The following is an 18,967-nucleotide window of genomic DNA, read 5'->3' as shown; positions in this document are numbered from 1 at the left end:
GTTCTATCATTGGAGGCTGAGGTGAACAAGTTTTCTCCCTCCTCCTGATGACACCCTTTTAGATACCTGAAAATTGCTATCATGTCCCCTCTCAGTCTTCTCTTTTCCAAACTAAACAAACCCAATTCCTTCAGCCTTCCTTCATAGGTCATGTTCTCAAGACCTTTAATCATTCTTGTTGCTCTTCTCTGGACCCTCTCCAATTTCTCCACATCTTTCTTGAAATGCGGTGCCCAGAACTGGACACAATACTCCAGTTGAGGCCTAACCAGCGCAGAGTAAAGCGGAAGAATGACTTCTCATGTCTTGTTTACAACACTCCTGTTAATGCATCCCAGAATCACGTTTGCTTTTTTTGCAACAGTATCACACTGTTGACTCATATTAAGCTTGTGGTCTACTATGACCCCTAGATCTCTTTCTGCCATACTCCTTCCTAGACAGTCTCTTCCCATTCTGTATGTGTGAAACTGATTGTTCCTTCCTAGGTGGAGCACTTTGCATTTATCTTTATTGAACTTCATCCTGTTTACCTCAGACCATTTCTCCAATTTGTCCAGATCATTTTGAATTTTGACCCTGTCCTCCAAAGCAGTTGCAATCCCTCCCAGTTTGGTATCGTCCGCAAACTTAATAAGCGTACTTTCTATGCCAACATCTAAATCGTTGATGAAGATATTGAACAGAACCGGTCCCAAAACAGACCCCTGCGGAACCCCACTTGTTATACCTTTCCAGCAGCATTGGGAGCTATTAACAACTACTCTCTGAGTACGGTTATCCAGCCAGTTATGCACCCACCTTATAGTAGCCCCATCTAAATTGTACTTTCCTAGTTTATCTATAAGAATATCATGCGAGACTGTATCAAATGCCTTACTAAAGTCTAGGTATATCACATCCACCGCTTCTCCCTTATCCACAAGGCTCGTTATTCCATCAAAGAACGCTATCAGATTAGTTTGACACGATTTGTTCTTTACAAATCCATGCTGGCTATTCCCTATCACCTTACCACCTTCCAAGTGTTTGCAGATGATTTCTTTAATTACCTGCTCCATTATCTTCCCTGGCACAGAAGTTAAACTAACTGGTCTGTAGTTTCCTGGGTTGTTTTTATTTCCCTTTTTATAGATGGGCACTATATTTGCCCCCTTCCAGTCTTCTGGAATATCCCCCGTCTCCCATGATTTCCCAAAGATAATAGCTAGAGGCTCAGATACCTCTTCTATTAACTCCTTGTCATTAGGCCCTGTCATATTCAATTCATAAACAGGAGGGAGGGATTTATTAAAAAAAACAGCTACAACTATAGTTAAAAAACTTGGCTTCCAACACAGCTTGAGTTTCAGCTTTGTTTTCCTGGTTCAAAAAGGACCACATATTATCTGGAGCTCTATACACCACGTAGGATACATCTACACTTGAGCCAGATGTTATTTTCAGCTCGGACATATGTATGTGCATTAGCTTTGATCAAGCTAGCATGCCAAAAATATAACTGTAACAATGGCAGCACAGATGGTATGATGGGGTAGCTATCTGAGTGCATACCTCAGGTCACAGGCAGAACTTGTACCGGGGGCAGCTAGCCCATCCCATTACTTCTGCCGCTGCAGTTACACTTCTATTTTTAGCATGCTAGCTCCATCTTGAGTTTACATGTACCCAGAGACACATCTAATGGTTGGATAATACAATGCAAGTAAAAATATCATTATACGTGACAGATTTTACTTGATTGATCTAATTAACCAATACAGCATACAGTCCACTTGTTCAGGAGCTGGATTTTTTAAAGGGTTGGATAATTTTATTTCCATTAACATTTGCAACTATGCAAACTAAAATAAAAACAAAGGTAATTAAATCTCATGCTTTAGGGTATAAGATAATTGCCTGCAAGAGTTATGGTGAAAAAGGATTTTCCTGTGAACAATACCACACAGTGGGCTCTTTCATGATCCCCTCTGAGGGAAAAACAGTTACCTACCTTTTATAACTGTTGTTCTTTGAGATGTGTTGCTCATGTCCATTCCAAGTAGGTGTGTGCACACCACGTGCACAGTTTATGGAAGATTTCCCCCTTAGCGATATTCATTGGGTTGTTCAGGCGCTCCCTGGAGTCAGGCCATCATGCCACTGTATATATAGCCTTGCCGACCTGCCACCTCTTCAGTTCCTTCTTGCTGGCTGGCACCGACAGACGGATAGGCAGGTGAGCCTTGGAATGGACATTTCAAAGAACAACTGTTATGAAAAGGTAGGTAACCGTTTTTTCTTCTTTGAGTGCTTACTCATGTCGATTCCAAATAAGTGACTCCCAAGCATTTCCTAGGAGTGGAGTGGAAGTTCATTCGTGGATTGTAGCACCACTCTGCCAAATGCAGGATCATCTCTGGCCTGCTGTGTTATAGCATAGTGTGAGATGAAAGTGTGGACTAATGATCATGTTGTGGTCCTGTAGATCTCCTGTACGGGAATTTGCGCCAGGAATGCTGCTGAGGACGCTTGCTCCCTTGTGGAGTGCACTGTCCGTGCAGGGGCTGGCATCTTTGCCAAGTTATAGCATATATGAATGCAGGAGGTGATGCATGAAGAAATTCTTTGAAAAGACACCAGGAGGCCCTTCATCCTATCTGCTATTGCGACAAACATCTGGTTCAATTTCCAAAATGGCTTCATCTGTTTGATATAAAAAGCCAATGCCCACCAAATGTCCATTTGTTACCATGGCCCTTTTGTGGTTAGGTATCACATTTGTTATTTCTGTCCTAACTGGTTATTTCAGTTCTTTCCAAGTTCCAGGTTGTGGTATACCGGTTAAGTTTAAAAGGGTATGAACTTAGAAAAGCCCCTACGCCAACCTGCTTTAACACATCTTCTACATTAAAGGTCGCAGCCATACATGGACTTTATGCTTTAGCTCATCACCACCTGTCTTAGGATTGCCAACTTTCTAATCCCAAAAAACTGAATATCCTAGCTCTGTCCCTTCCCCAAGGCCATGCCCCCTGCTCCAACCCCTCCCTGAGGTCCTGCCCCCTGCTCACTACATTCCCCCTCCCTCGGTGGCTCACTCTCCTCTACTCTCACTTACTTTCACTGGGCTGGGGCAGGGGGTTGGGATGTGGGTGGGGATGAAGGCTCTAACTGGGGGTGTGGGCTCTGGGGCGGGGACAGAAATGAGTGGTTCAGGGTGTGGGAGGGGGTTCCAGGCTGGGCAGGGGGGTGGGGTTCAGGAGGAGGTGAGGGCTCCAGCCAGGGGTGTAGGCTCTGGGGTGGGGCTGTGGATGAGGGGTTCAGGGTGTGGGAGAGGGCTCTAGGCTGGGGCAGGGGGTTAGGGAGTAAGGGAGTGAGGGCTCCATCTGGGGGTGCAGGCTCTGGGGTGGGGCCAGAGATGAAAGGTTGGGGTGCAGGAGGAGGCTCCAGACTGGGATAGACTTTGGTACCAAAGACTTTGGACCCCGAAGAGGATTCTTCATCTGGAGACCATAGCAGTGCAGTAACTGCTTCAGCCACTGGGCAATGCTGAGAGACGCCGAGGATCGGTGTCAGGACAGTGACTGGTGCATCAGTACCATGGAGGGCTTGCCTCTGGACAGTGCCACAGTTCTTGGTACTAGCTAGGAAGGAGCTTGCCGGACCTTGTTCCCTTCTGTCTCTGGTCGTCTTGGCTGGAGGGGGTCCTTGAGGGGTCAGCAGGATTGGGAGGGACAGCAGTTCTTTCACTATCTGAAAGGCCTCTGGGTTCAAAGAGTGAACAAACACTTGGCCCAAAGGCTGTTCCAGGCAGTTGGTAGCGGGTCCCATTCTGGACTTGGTGCTCTGGGCAGAGTCTGCAGCACCATCGGTGGCTCAGGGAAAGATGAGTGGCCCAATGCGTGTCTCACACTATATCAATCTGTCTCCACCTTTCTCTCTTCAGCACTGGGGCCAAAACACTCAGCCCTGATTCAGAGCAGTTCAGCTCCTACACTGGTCTGCGGGCTGCCTCCATGAGAATGGCCATCAGCCAAATGTCCCTGTCCTTTCTGGTACGAGATTTGAAGTCCCTGCAGATCTGGCACTTCTCTTTGACGTGAGACTCCCCCAGACACTTTGGACAGCTAACGTGTGTGTCACTTACTGATATCAGCTTATCACAAGAGGTACATGGCTTAAAGCCCAGGGACCGAGGCATGCCTTAACGACAGGAACAACTATTAACACTACTATATACACTAACTCTAACTATGAACTATATACATTAACTATGATAACTATACAGAATATTAACAGAGGAAGCTCAACCATTGGGAAAGAAACCTTGCCACAGCAAGAGGGGTCATTACAGCAACCATCAAAGGCAGTAAGAAGGAACTGAGAGGGTGTAGGCTGGCAGGGCCCCTTATACTGGCGCACATATGCATGGCTCCAGAGAGCACTAGAGCTGGCCCTATGGATACCACTGAGGGAAAAATCTCCAGCAACTGTGCATGCGGTGCACCCACCCCTAGCATGCAGTGGACATGAGCAAGCATTTGAAGAAGAACTTGTAGTTTAGCTGGCTCATTTTGGGGGAAGATGAGACTGCATATGGAGCAGCACACCCCAATCCTTTAGCAGTGAATTGCAAAAAGATCTCCAGAATTTAATAAGGAGGGTTTGAAAAAAAGGAATACAACAGGAGCAGCGGAAGCATCCTAAAAGTGAAGGGGCCAGAGGCACCCAGAACGTGGCCCTGTCCCCGCACTGCCTCTTCTCCCAAAGTCCCCACCCTCATGCCACACATTTTACCTGAGGTTCTACTCTTGCACCGCCCCTTCTTCCTGCTGCCTGACCCTCACACTGCCCCTTCTCCCTGCATCACCTCTTCCCTCCAAGACCCTGGCCCCACTTGCTCCTCTCTGCCCCCTCCTCTGTTGCTCACCCTTACAACCCATTAAAAGTGTGGGGAGGAGCAAGGGCCCACTGGCCCCCCCTGTTCTGGTGCCCCTGGAATGCAATAATAGGTAGGTAGCTAGGCATGGACATAGCTGGGCCACTGCTTAGCTGGACATTTCAGGTACACAAGTCCTGCAATATAGAACTGGAGAGAACCCTTACAGTTCCATCCTGAGGCATTTGCTGCTTTCCTTGTGGATAAGCAGGAAGAGACCAGGGTTCCTGCAGAGAGAATTCCTGAAAGGGGAGGGAGTTTTTGACAAGTTTTTTGTTCCGTGACCCCTAGGAAAGGAGCCACCCATTGGCCACACAGGGGAGCCACACCAGGGAGCCAAGACCTGGGAAAATAAGTGGAGAAGGAGTGACCTTTACTGTGAATTTGAGCCACACGCACAAAATGTTAGCCACTTACGTTCACTGTGATTCATGATGTGCAGTCACCAAAGTGCACATCTTCCAAATGCGTTGCATAATAGTTTAAAAAATTAAACATGATCTAAGACCTTCTGTACTTGTAGTATACATAAAAAAAAACTGTGCTGAAAAGAATTTATGCAGGGGAAGAAGCTTGACAGGAATCCAATCATAATAACTATGCTGAGTAAGAGGCACTTAAAATTCACCTGCTTATAGTAAAAGAAAGAAGAGTATAGACATAGCTCCATGAAGATAAAATGCCCCTTCATTTAGTGACTAGCATAATAAAGATAGATGATAGAAATGTTAACATAATACTCTTTACAGAATGGCAGGGGCAGAGCAGTAGGAATTTACTGTTATTGTTTTCCTTGTAATAAGTCTATTCAAATCAACTATGCATCACAGACTGCATGGTAGGATCAAATTAACTTAGCTTTGATATTCACTGAAGCATTTTATTGTATTCTGACTCAAGTTTCCTCTTGCGGACTTAACCTAAGTTACACTCTAAATTACTATTTAAAAATTACATGAGAATAATATACATATTGTAATGAAAAGTTATTACATTTCTTCTTGAGCAAGGTAGTTGCTTAACCTAAAGCATAAAGTAGTTTCAAATACTTTGAGCTTTAATTTATTGATTTGATAAATCAATTTCTAAATCTTAAATAGCAGGGAAATAGGTGATTAAAAAATCAGAGTTTGAGTGCAGATAGGAAAAGAAGCTGAATTAGTGAGAACAACATTTGAATTTAAAGAATTCTGGGGGTATAAATGAAACTAGAGAAATCATACTTTGTAAATGACAGAAAAAACACTGTGAGGCAAGAGCAAATAAAATGTCTCACAGAACTGTTTGAATTAACTGCAAATGTAAGGTCATTAACATAAACATCATTTAAAAATCACTTAAAAATGACTTAAAAATCATAGAGGGATGAATGTTGTAAAAGATGACTATTCTGTATGTATTTCCAACAGAATGAGAAATTCTAATTAGTGAGGTAAGAAAAAGACAAAGTTATTACATAAGAAGAAACTGGCATACATATGGAATAGGTGAGGTCATCAGGCAAACAAAGGAGGAGAATATGATTAGTAAAGACTAGAAAGAGAATGGAAAATTAATGAGGCCACTTACTGGAGAAAACCACATCACTTTAAGAATCCAAATTGTCAAAGCAAAATTCACAACTAGGACGATAAGCAGGAGGAGGACAAACAGGTAGAGGCAACGCTTTCTCCAGCCATAAATACCAATGTTGTAGACATATTGGTTCTCCGGCCTCTCTAGGCTGGTGCCTTGTGTTGTGGTGGTGTATTGTTCACGTACCATTTGCTACAGAAGGGGGGGAAAAGAGTTTTGTTAACTATGTAAATTAATTTCTTTAAAAAAATTCTGTAAGAGAAAAACAAAATCAAATGTCTATCACTTTAAGTGATATCATTATTAGGCTCCAATTTGCTGCATGATAACATAGAATAGAAATATCTTTGCTTCTTTTTCATAATATTTGAACAAAAAAATCCCACCTGAAAATATTACACTATTCATGTCATAATCTGCAACTCACATAGCAATAATTGTATTGTATAATGATATTGTAAACTATGCTCAAGATACTGTCAAGATAAAACATAAAATTTAGGATTTTTTAAAATTCCAAGAGGTACTATATATTCTTTTCTGTTTTCAATACCAATTCTATCACAACATACATTCCAATATTTTCTATATGCAGTAACTATTACAACTAGCTTGTTGCAGTACTAAACTGTGTATCACCGGAATGCCAAAGTTTGTTAGGTTTCATGACCGGTATATGAAGAAGGAAAAGAGATTTTAAAACTACAAAGGTAAAACATGCTTGCTCAACCCTTTATCACAATGAATATTTAAAGATGTTCTAGTAATAGAAACATACAGTAGTAAATAGGGTTAAACATCTTCAGTAACACTACATCATAGTTTTCAAAGTAGCACTTACTAAAACGTAAAGGCAATTAATTACTTACCAAAATACTTAAAACATGAAGACTGTCACTACTTTACACCTCGAAAGTTGGGAAGGTTTACATTTGAGCCAAGAGAATAAAAACTCAAAAGCTGAAGCTGTTTATCAAAAACCAACAATGGGTAATATCTGTCTCAGCTCCACTGATATAAAGGGAGGAAAACCCCCAAATCCCTAATGTGCAAAGGTAAGCAGATTTTGTAAATGCAAGTATTTCCCATAAACCAGGTAAGCCCTCTGGGCTCTTACATAAGAAAAGATGTCCATTTTCTCACAGTATTATATTCTCAAATGAGAGTTCCTTCAGATCGGATTCACATGAGGTTTCTTATCAATTTTGAATACTCCTGGGAATTAGATCACTATGGTCAGCACAAAGAATTTAAAAAATTTGATTAAATTACATCCTTGCCCAGCTGCTGAATTACTCTAACTCATTAGGGAAGCTCTTTCCAAGTCTCCTGCAGAGCCATGCTCTGTGTGTAACAAGTAAGTGGTTCACAGTTCTGATGCTCTGCTTTAGGAATATCTGTCTTTTGTGATCTGTAGCTTTTTTACCAAACCCAGAGTCAAAGAAAATAGTCTAGGTTTACAGTTAAACAGAAGCTTATGTATTATTGTACGCCTAACTTCCTTGCATAATTATAATATTCATCCCCTTTCTATATCTCTTCTTTCATATTTTAAAAAACCCTATAATTCATAAAACATTGCAAAGGTGTAACAACTTGTGTGTTTGACCACACTCGATCTTTTTTTGCTACAGCGGCAATGCAATAATATTGCCATTGATTTGTTGTTATCAATCAAGCTAACCTCATAATGTTGGCAGACAAATCTTTTTACTTCCTGAAAATGCTTGAACTGGTATAAAGAAACTGGTAAAGTATAGGTAGGAGCTGAAGAAAAACAGTCAAATGAAAAAAAAAGAGTCCCATTCAATCAGAGCGCATGAAGGCAGGCAACTAAATACAGTACACCCTTGCTATAGCACTCTTCATAATAATGAACCTTTGGCTATGATGAACCCAGTCCCTGGATCCCACCTCAAGTCCCGCCTCTTCGGCAGGGGCAGACAGTTCCTACAGCCCCGCTGCTGTGGTGGGTACTGTACTGATAAATGTTATAAGTTTTTGTATACAAATGCTATAAGTCTAAATACTAAGATGGGTGAATTTGAGTGTATGGTATGAACTGAGGATATTGATATAACAGGCATCCCAGAAATGTGGTGGAACGATGATAATCAATGGGACATGGTAATCCCAAGGCACAAAATATATAGGAATGACAAGAGCAGGTCATGCTGGTGGTGGAGTGGCACTATATGTCAAAGAAAGCATAGAGTCAAATATAGGAAAAATCTTTAATGAATCAAATTGTGCCACAGTTTGAAATTCCACGCTTGAATAATAAGAGTACAGCAGTAGAAATACACTACAAACCACCTGACCAGGATGAAGATGGTGATCGTGATTATGAAATTCTCAGGGAGATTAGAGAAGTTGTAAAAATAGAAAATTCAATCATAACGGAGATTTCAACTATCCCCATATTGACTGGGTACATGTCAGGTCAGGACAGGATACAGAAATGAAATTTCTAGACACTATTAATGATTGCTTCTTGAAGAATCTAGTTCTGTAACCCATAAGGAGAGAGGCAAATCTTGATTTAGTCCTAACTGGAACACAGGATCTGGTCCAAAGGGGAGGGGGGGATAAAATCGAACAGTTTAAAATGAATATCTTTACTGAACATAATCCTCCTCAAAACTGTGTTTATAGAGTGCAAGATGCCTGACTTGTAGGGATCACTATATAATGCCAGTATGCAGAAGTAGATTAGGAATCTGACTTCCCAGTCTGATGGAACTCAGGCACATGACAAGGTAAGATGCTTGGACTTCAGAGAGGATATCAGCAGTTTGTCAGAACACTACTTATCTACCCACTAGGTAAAGATAACAAGCTGAAATAAGTAACGCAGCTACAGTAATTTTCTGCTGGAGGGAGAATGATTCAGGGGAAACAGTGATTCCAGTAAAAAGGGAGAAGAGAAATCTCAGGACCTGATTTAGAGATACATTCAGGTTAAAAACAAGTAGGGAGGGAAAACCCAAACTTGTATGACTAGAAGGATTTTTTTCCCTCTTTTAAACCCCAGCAAACAATATCAAATATATACTATTGTCCCTAAATTATATGTCACAATAATGTACTTGGAATTTGCATATTTCATAGCATATTATAATTTGCACCATAAACTAGTGTCATTAGCTAAAAAGGAGGGCTCCTTGAACTGCAATTTGTGAGAACAAGCACTGAGAAAGTAATATACCATACTGAAGTGTTTGCATACCCATCAGTGCAAATCTGCATAACTATGAGTTCATCATAGCTAACCGCACAGTACATCATAACTGTTACTGCAATAGCTGGAAAGGTAGTCACTCTTAGTGCAAACTGAAATGCTGCATCAGAATCTACTGTACTTAATGGTTGTATATTTGTGAATAAGTACTGTTAAAAATGCTATTTAAAACTTATATCAAGACTTTACTTTTTATCTTTCATATATAATTATTTTTCCTCATTTAAAATATCCTTTCTGATAGGAAAAAAAATCTTTGTCATCTAATCAGAAACCTGCCTCAGAGTCAAAAGAGACAGCAAAATACTTTTTACCTGGTTTTTTGAACATTTCTTTAGGTTCCTGCATGGTCTTAAAGACTAATCAAGATTTTCAAAATTGGATATATTTTGGGTACCTCAAGTCTTACATCCCCAATTTGAGATGCCTTGTAGGTGCTTGATTTATAGAAAGCGTTACGCAGTCCTCTCCCTGAAATTCAAGCTCACCAGTAACTTTGGTAAATCTTGGCCTAGATTTTCAAGTAATACACAGAGAGAAAGCAAAAGGAGAAAACTATAGATCGTCTTCTCTGTTCACTTATTGCTATAATGGTATGACAGATGGAAGACCAATGAATTATGATATAGCCATCTTACATCATTAGCCTGTTCATAGGTTAGCAAGACAAAATCCTTGATCCATCAAGCAAGAGTTGTCTCAGAAGCACTTTTCTCTTTTAAAGGACTCATTACATTAAAATACAATTTCTTGATTGGAGTCTTAAAGCCAACAAACCATGCTTCATGTTAATAAAATGTTGGCAATACATGATAAGGAGAATGTTTTACCCTAGAGAAAGTGCAGTCTTCTTTTCTGAAAACACTCAAGGTTAAGGCAAACCATAGATATATTGATATGAAATCTAGTGTTCACATTAGGGATAAACTCAAGTGTGAGATGGAAGGCAACCCTACAAAGGAAAAAATGAACATGGGGGAGAAAGAAAATAAGACAAGTATGGCATTCAGTTCCCCAATTCTTCTAGTGGAAGTCACTACCAAAAGAGGGATAGCAGCTTAAAGGAAATTGCTTCTAGAGTTTCAAAAAAGATGAACTGTTATTACTGGCCAAACCAAAGAGAAATCCAACTGAGCGTTAACAGAATCATAGAAGGGTGTCTAAGAAATACACTGGTAGAGGGTGTGAGTCATTTTCCCTTATGCTGCAAGAAAACTACCAATAGCTGAAATCACTAGGAAATGAATATGAAGGACACTAAGTCCGTTTGTTGCCAATACATATCAGAGGAAACAAGAGAAGACATTAATATTGCACTCAGTACGCCATGTCATATATGCGTTCCAAATATGTGAATATGTACAGTGTCTGAGGTGAAAGATTCCTTTTGGTGACTAGACAGTTGGGCAAAACGAGATGAGAATCTTTACTGCAGCAAATGGACCAACTCAGAGTCAGGAATTTTGAATTGGTGAATCAAACTGATTCCTGTGAGAGGAAATTTGAAACACAGAGGGGCATCTCCAGTAAGTTCCACAATAGACTAATTAGGTCGCCATACCAAGCACAATGAGGACACCAGCAAAGCAGTAAAATGAGTGGGTCTTACTGAATATGTTGGGGATTGGGTAAATTGGGAAAAGCAGTATTCCAGATCCTTCAACCCCAAACAAAAATGCATTGGTGGATAGCACTTTGGGATTAGAGAAAGAAGGTTGGTGAGGTAATATCTTTCATTGAACCAACTTCTGTTGACGAGACAGACAAACTTTTGAGCTTACACAGAGGTCTTCTTCAGGTCTGGAAAATTTACTCAGAGGATCACAGCTAAATAGAAGCTGGAACAGATTGTTTAGCATAAGTGGTTAACAAGTATTTCCAGGGAACATTCAAGTGAAGAAGCCTGTTAACACCTCTCCCTCCAGTCACAGGGAGGAAAGGGCGGGGGGAGAAGCAGCTAAGAGAATTCTTAGTGGTTTATAGATTGTTGTAATAAGCCACAAATCCGGTGTCTCTATTCAGTCCATGATTTTTAGTGTCTAGCAAAATTATGAATTTAAGCTCTGCAGGCTCGTCTTTTGAAAGTGTTGTGCAGGCTTCCATTGAAGATGGGGACTAATAAATCAGATATAGAGTGATTATCTCTATGAAAATCAGGGGAGTGTCACTGAGATTAAAGACAAATCAGCGCGGATGGGACACTCGTACACTGTCTGTGTAGTTAATCCACATTTTTGAGATACGGTAGCTATGTCGATGGGAGAAACTCTCCCGTTGACATAGCGCTGCCTACTCGCGGAGGGTTAGGTTGGTATAACTCCTCGCTCAGGGATGTGGTTTTTCACATCCCTTAATGATGTAGTTATACCGATATAGGTCTGTATTGCAGACAAGGCTATCATGGAAACTCCTATACTCTGAAAAATGGGAGGTTAATTGCTGCTAACTGAGACAGTCTGTTGTGGAATTGTTCTTTCCTTGGAGTTAAGTCCTGAGGGACAGAAACCATAACCACACCCAGAACATCTCAGGAGGAATTCTCAGAAGAAGAGAGGCTCTGGTGACACATCATCTGTTGACAAACAAATGCCTGATTATTGCTCTGGATTACAATTGCTTGTTCAGAAGTGATTATGGTTTCCAGGGCCAGGAAAATAGCCTGAAGCTTGTTTTTATTCCTCAGGAGTCCATATGCCCTGTTGAAATAGTGTTCCCTACTCCAGGAGTCTAATATCCAAACCATGCAAAGGATGTCAGAAGTCAGTGAAAGACATATTCACCATGTTGTGAGGCAGATGGGAACATCAGAATAAAAGGGACAGAACCACCTAATGAAGAAAGAGGACAAAGACTGCCACATTTTCAGAAGGAAAGGTTGCATAGGACACAAATAAAGGGAGATGCGAAGTTCAAGCAGCATGCAAAGTGATCCAAACGTTGAAAAACGGAATGAACTAAAACAGGAAGAAAACACAAGATCTGGAATAATGCTGTAATTAATGCACAGTGATTGTACTCGAAGCAGGAATAAATACAGGGAAGTCCTACAGCCTTTGTTATGAAGGAGGTCAGACTAAACAATCACAATGGTCTTTCTGGCCTCAAAAATCTATAAATCTATACATTGCATGGATTTTAAGGCCTGAAGGGACCATTAGGTCATCTAGTCTGACTTCTTGTGTAACACAAGCCATAGACTTTCACCCAGTTACTCCTGCATGGAGTCCAGTAACTTGTGTCTAATTAAAGTGTATCTTCTAGAAAGGCATCCAGTCTTGATTTGATCCAGTTTCTCTTTTCTGTGACAAATAGCTGCAATCAGCATTCTGGATTTCAACATTGTTTTGTTTTAAAAACATATGAGGTGTGAAATATTCTTCTTTCAAAATTGTTACACTAAAACTGAATGATTCGTTACATTCAAATACCATTTACTTCACTTTTGTTTTATCATAAGAAACAAAAAATATTTGTGCATTTCATGTACATTAAAGAATGACTACAATCCAAGAAACAGAAAATAATTCCATTCAAAACACACATGACCTTTGTTGCAATTTGTAAGATTTCTAAAAAGCTCTGTCAGCCAACAAAGTCATCCTTATTGAAGAGTAGATATAATATATTTTCACATAGTTACACTAACATTTCCTTTTGCAATTTATTAGAATAAGAGAGGATCACAAAAAGCAGACTTTTAATTGAGTTAATTAATTTCAAATATCACTAATTGAGCCAATGCTTCTGAAGAGACAAACCAAAAGAAACTTTGTAAAGAAGATCTCATCTCTGTTGTTGTAATCACTAACATCTATTTCTCCAAGGGAAAAAAATGCTTTTACTGAAACCCAGATTCTTTCTGTTCAGATCTGCTTAATAACATTCTAAAATTAAACAGCAGCATAAAGAGTTAAATCAGGACCATCAAATCTTTTTCAACTATGTTTCAGACATTGTGCATCTGTAAAGTTTTCACCCTGAGGAAGTAGAGAAAGAACTAACAGGAATTTGAAGGGGATTTCAATACATGACAGTCTTTGTTAGCAAGAGTCAGACTAGCTATAACCCTAATAGCGCGAGATTTGTAGAAACGAGGATTGTGTGAGGCGAGTGGGAAAGAACTGTGTGAGAAGTTGTTGCGACCTTGTGTAGATAAATATGGAATGTAGACTAGATAAGTGAGAAAAATTAGTTATCAGGATGACCTATGTATAAACAAAATGCAGCTGTTGCTTATTATTGTCTGTGTAGTGTTGCTTATTATTGTTTGTAATAAGCAATTATTATTGTTGTAATTGTATACCTGTAGAGAGACCTGCCTAGGAGGGGGAAACCCTGTGTCCTAGTGCACTCTCTCCCTCTATGCAATTGCTTGAATAAAGTATCTGACTTTGCTGCACCCAACCAGAGAGTGAGAACTGTGTTTTTCTCCAACATCCCCTAATGGTGGTATTCCCCCTTTGCATATCCACCTTGTGCTACAAACAAAACAGATTAGTTTTATGATGGTAGGCTGTGATTATACAGTGCAGTCCAACCAATAGCAACCAATATTATAGCATTTTGTTCCAGTTTTCATACTCTGTCACTCAGATCTCCTCCCTTCTGCTATTCACTAACATCAAAAAATTACAGTAAGACCTAATGAACCTTCTTGAATTATGAATTCTCATCAGCATTATCATGTATCAAACCAGTTTCTCTTGGTAAGCATATGGTATATCATAAAAAAAAATACATTGTTGGGCCTGTATATGTCATTATACTTCATAACAATAGAACATTTCAGAGTAGAGAACTGTCTTGGCTTTAGAATGACATATTACATGTGAAAGTTTAAGTAAATATATTTAATTATCTATACATTTTAATGCTGGTCAGTATAGGATTGTAAATTACTTGAAAAAAACTATTGCTATGTGTTTTCTTAACTTGATCTTTCTAGGCTAAGATGTTGGAAGGCTTTTCTTTACATGAAGGTCAAAGATTTCACTTTGGATTATTGTAAGCTGCAGGTATCTTAGTTGTACAGTGTGATCCAAGCACCAGCTGAAAGTTCAAGAAGAGAAAATGACCGAGCTGGGGTCAAGGGGGCTTACAGCAAGTTTGTCCTAGAATCTCTCAGAAGTAGTTACTGTGTGCTAAGGTATGGGCTAGTTGTATTATTCAGTAACAGCTGAATCATTTGCTTACAAAACAAGAGAAATACATTATATATAACAAGTACAAGAGGAAATTTAATATCACCCTTTAATATGGCAAACTTTAAATAGGTAATGCTAATACTGATTTTTTAAAAATAATTTGCAAATTCAATTAAATACTGACAATTTAAAATAGAATAGCAAACTATATAACCCTGTGTATCCTCTGGAAATTTAAAACAGGACAATAAATTTAGTCAGCTGCCAATTCTGTATAAAAAAATTATTTATTTTTAGTCTGACAGATACATTTCACATCTACAACATGTAACTTTATATTCTTACACCATGCAATTTTACACAGATATTCATTTTAAAATAATGAATTTATTTATCTTATTTATTATATTTAAACCCATGTGAACTAAATTAGAGAAGTAACATTGTCTTAGCTTCAAATCAGAAGGTAAAAAAATTGATAAATTAAAATCAGATTTCTAGATACCAAGAAGCAGGCCAATGTTTAACAATGTGCTTCTGTGTCTTTAACTACCCACTGGGAAAGAAGTCAATCAACACCGCTGGTTAATAATAGTAGGACCAGCTGTTACACAGCTTGAAATAGACAACAGTAAACTAATTTCAGCACTTACTTCCATTTTTCAAAGGGGAGTATATTTTGATTAACTATTAGTATTAGGATTCACTATAACAGGATTTTCTTTATTTTTACTAGTTAATATTCTAAGGAGTAAAGACGAACAAAGAAGAAGAAGAATCCAGTTTGAGACAAGGTTCAAAGCACTACTGGGCAGTGCAGAAAAACAACTCATAAATACATTGTTACAATGTACTGTAGATTGTTTATATAAGAAGGATTCACTTTTGTTTTATCCATTCATTTCCCTTCTCCTAATGTCAGTTCCACAAATTTCTAATATCAACGTTCATATCATAATGCTACTGATCTCTGGGGTCTATTATTATCGTTGTTTCCAATGTACTTGATAAAAAATAAATTTTAGTACTTAAACCTCACACATCACTACAGTTTTCTACAAACAAAAGGTCATTGTCTCTTCTTAGTATGCTTGACATTTCTAGTTTAATATTATTTATGCATATTTAGTTCTAATAATTTCTACAAGAAATAAAAGAAATCATTATTACCATAGCCTAATCTATACATTATGTATTAATTATATTAATTACTTCATAATTCCCAGTTATCACTTTGAGGGTTGTTAGGTTCTTGTCCGAAGATCAGGCCCAGTATTATTAAAATTACTATATAGTTGGGAACCTCGATGGGCATGGTTGCAAAATGCACACTACAGGAACTCTTCTATATTTACAATAATTTATTAATACATTTAGCAAAGCCACAAACACTCCAATTCAGTAAGGTAGATAAAGATAATACAGAAAGTACATCTGAACATCCATACTCACACCATCCTTTGCAGAACAACCTGAAATTTTAGCAATTCTCTTCCTCATCACCATCATCTATCTCCTTCACTAGTGGCCATCATTCTGGCAACTCTCAAGGGCTATATCTCTCTTTCCCAAAGCCCACAGGCTGGAATACAACTTTTATAATATGTTACACCAGGAGTTGGCAACCTCTGGCATGCGGCTCGCCAGGGTAAGCACCCTGGTGGACCGGGCCAGTTTGTTTATCTGCCGTGTCGACATTGGTTTGGAGGACCACAGCTCCCACTCGCGGAAAGCCGCGGCCAGCACATCCCTTGGCCCGCAGCGCTTCCCACCGCCCCCATTGGCCTGGGATGGCAAATCACAGCCAGTGGGAGCTGCGGTCCACCGAATCTGCCAATGTGGCAGGTAAACAAACTGGCCAGACCTGCCAGGGTGCTTACCCTGGTGAGCCGCATGCCAGAGGTTGCCGACTCCTGTGTTACACTGATGCCACTATGTCTAATGCATATTCAGTAGTGATTTCTCACCTCTTACTTATTTGTATTTCCTCACCCTACTATTGTTGAGGTGCCCTTCACTTAGAATATTCATGATCTCAACTTATTATCATATGTCAATTCGTTGCCATGGTACTCTTGTGGTTGGATGTTCTTTCCAAAAGCTGGTGTTATCTCATGTTTCTGTGGTTGGCTGATGTCATTATTTAAAATTCCCCCTTACACTATCAGCAGGTAACCGTGTTAGTCTGGATCTGTAAAAGCAGCAGAGAATCCTGTGGCACCTTATAGACTAACAGACATATTGGAGCATGAACTTTCGTGGGTGAATACCCACTTCATCGGATGCATGTCTATTTCCTGTTACCCAAAACTTAGGGTTTACCATTGGACCATTTATCTGTGTCAAAGTTCATAGGCCTCAAGTCCTTATGTTGACTTGCTGAAGCTAATATCTTACAGGATACAGGCTTGTAGGTTCCTTGTATTACTGCTGAATATAATAAAGGTAAGCTAGCCCTATGGGCTATAATATGTATACAAAGGGACAGAAAGAAAAAAATTCCAATGATGCAGTAGCAATTTTTAAAACACATTCTACGTTTGGAATATATATGTTTCACTTTGCTTTTTATTCCATGAGATCTTTGGTAAATTTCATTAAAAGCACCTTACAGTTCTCTGTTTCCTTCTCACCCACCCAACTCCCCATTTTAAATGCAAGAAGTTTTTGGGGACAAACACAATCTTTACATCTTGGCAGGTTTAATGTAAAAGTCACCTATTCCATGCAATTTAGGAAGTCCTTTGGTAGGAGCCCCTCACTGCCTACCTTAAAACATGTATTGATAGGTACAGAAATAGCCCCTTACTGCCTTTAGTGGAGAAGAAACTTCGACTGGACAACAGGTGAATGAGGAAAGGCCAAATGCATGAGTGGCTGGAAGAGGGGCTGCCTTTCTCAACCCCTCGCATTCAGTTCTCTGCTTAGCCACTGGGTGGGTAAAGTAGGATGGGGCCTGCCAATTGGCTTTCAAGCGCAACCCATTCCTATTTGAGCCAAGCCAGAGCTTTGCAAAAGTCTCTTATATTCAGTTAGCTGTCTTGCCCTTCCTTTCTTTAGTTAGGAGCTGTGTTGCTTATGATACTGCAAATTTAACTGATCACCTGTTTTTAGGGGTCAGGAAGGAATTTTTCCTGTTGGGTCAAACTGACATATAGCCTGGTGGGCTATTTCACCTTCCTCTCAGCCTCCTGATAGCATAGCTGGTTTAGAAGCAATAGGATTTGGAGTTCTTATAAGGCTTTTATGAATTACTGACTCATTGCACCTACCAGCCAGTGTCCAGTGCGGAGAAAGGCTAAAAAGGCCAACTCCTAGAGGTAACTGAGACCAATGATTGTACATTTGGGCCTTGTGCTCATGGCAGGGAGGAGCTTGAAGTCTCTGAGGATCAGGGCCAGCTCCAGCATTTTTGCTGCCCAAAGCAGAGGAAAAAAAAAAGCCGCAATTGGCGGCACTTCGGCGGCAGCTCTACCACCACTGCTTCGTTCTTCGGCAGCAATTCGGCAGCAGCCCCTTCCCTCTGAGAGGGACTGAGGGACCTGCTGCCGAATTGCCGCCAAAGAGCCAGACGTGCCACCCCTTTCCGTTGGCCACCCCAGGCACCTGCTTGCTGCGCTGGTGCCTGGAGCCTGCCCTGTTCAGGACTAACATTCCCTGCACCCAGTCTTGTGGCCTCTGTCACTCCACACACCCTGCCCTTATAAAGCAGGGAAGAAATTTCACAACTGAACTGAATCTGTGGTATAGACCAAGGAGAGTCTACCCTGCATTATTGTTTGGTTTGTGGAAAAAGTCCTGTAACCCACACTGCAACCAATTACATGCCTGGTACATGGGGGCGGGGGGGACATAATGCCCCTCCCCAAGGAATAATTAACAAAGTTGTAACCTGCCATTTAAGCCCATCCCATGTGTGTCAATCTTTTGCCTGCTTGTCCTGGTTAATGCACTTTAAACACATAACTTAATTATGTGTTTTTCAAATGCTCAGTGCTGGCCTAACTCTTCTTCCATTGAAGCCAATGGGAATGAGTTAGGCTAATACAGAATGTTTGTGAAAATCCCACCCAAAAGTGAATCATA

The 18,967-nt window shown here is 40.1% G+C and overlaps 1 protein-coding gene across 3 annotated transcripts in view; it reads right to left on the bottom strand.

The window, feature by feature from the left end:
* SGCG (sarcoglycan gamma) overlaps window positions 1–18,967 on the bottom strand; it is a 204,878-nt gene that overhangs the window by 140,769 nt on the left and 45,142 nt on the right. For all 3 annotated transcript variants that reach the window (XM_030562005.1, XM_030562022.1, XM_030562014.1), the window contains exon 2: window positions 6,491–6,688. In XM_030562005.1, the coding sequence (XP_030417865.1) occupies window positions 6,491–6,685 (195 nt within the window). In that variant the 5' untranslated portion in view covers window positions 6,686–6,688. The remainder of the gene's footprint in view (window positions 1–6,490; window positions 6,689–18,967) is intronic.

This window comes from Gopherus evgoodei, chromosome 1, assembly GCF_007399415.2.
Source record: "Gopherus evgoodei ecotype Sinaloan lineage chromosome 1, rGopEvg1_v1.p, whole genome shotgun sequence".
Classification (NCBI taxonomy): Eukaryota; Metazoa; Chordata; order Testudines; family Testudinidae; genus Gopherus; species Gopherus evgoodei.
This window is presented reverse-complemented; position numbering and strand designations above follow the sequence as displayed.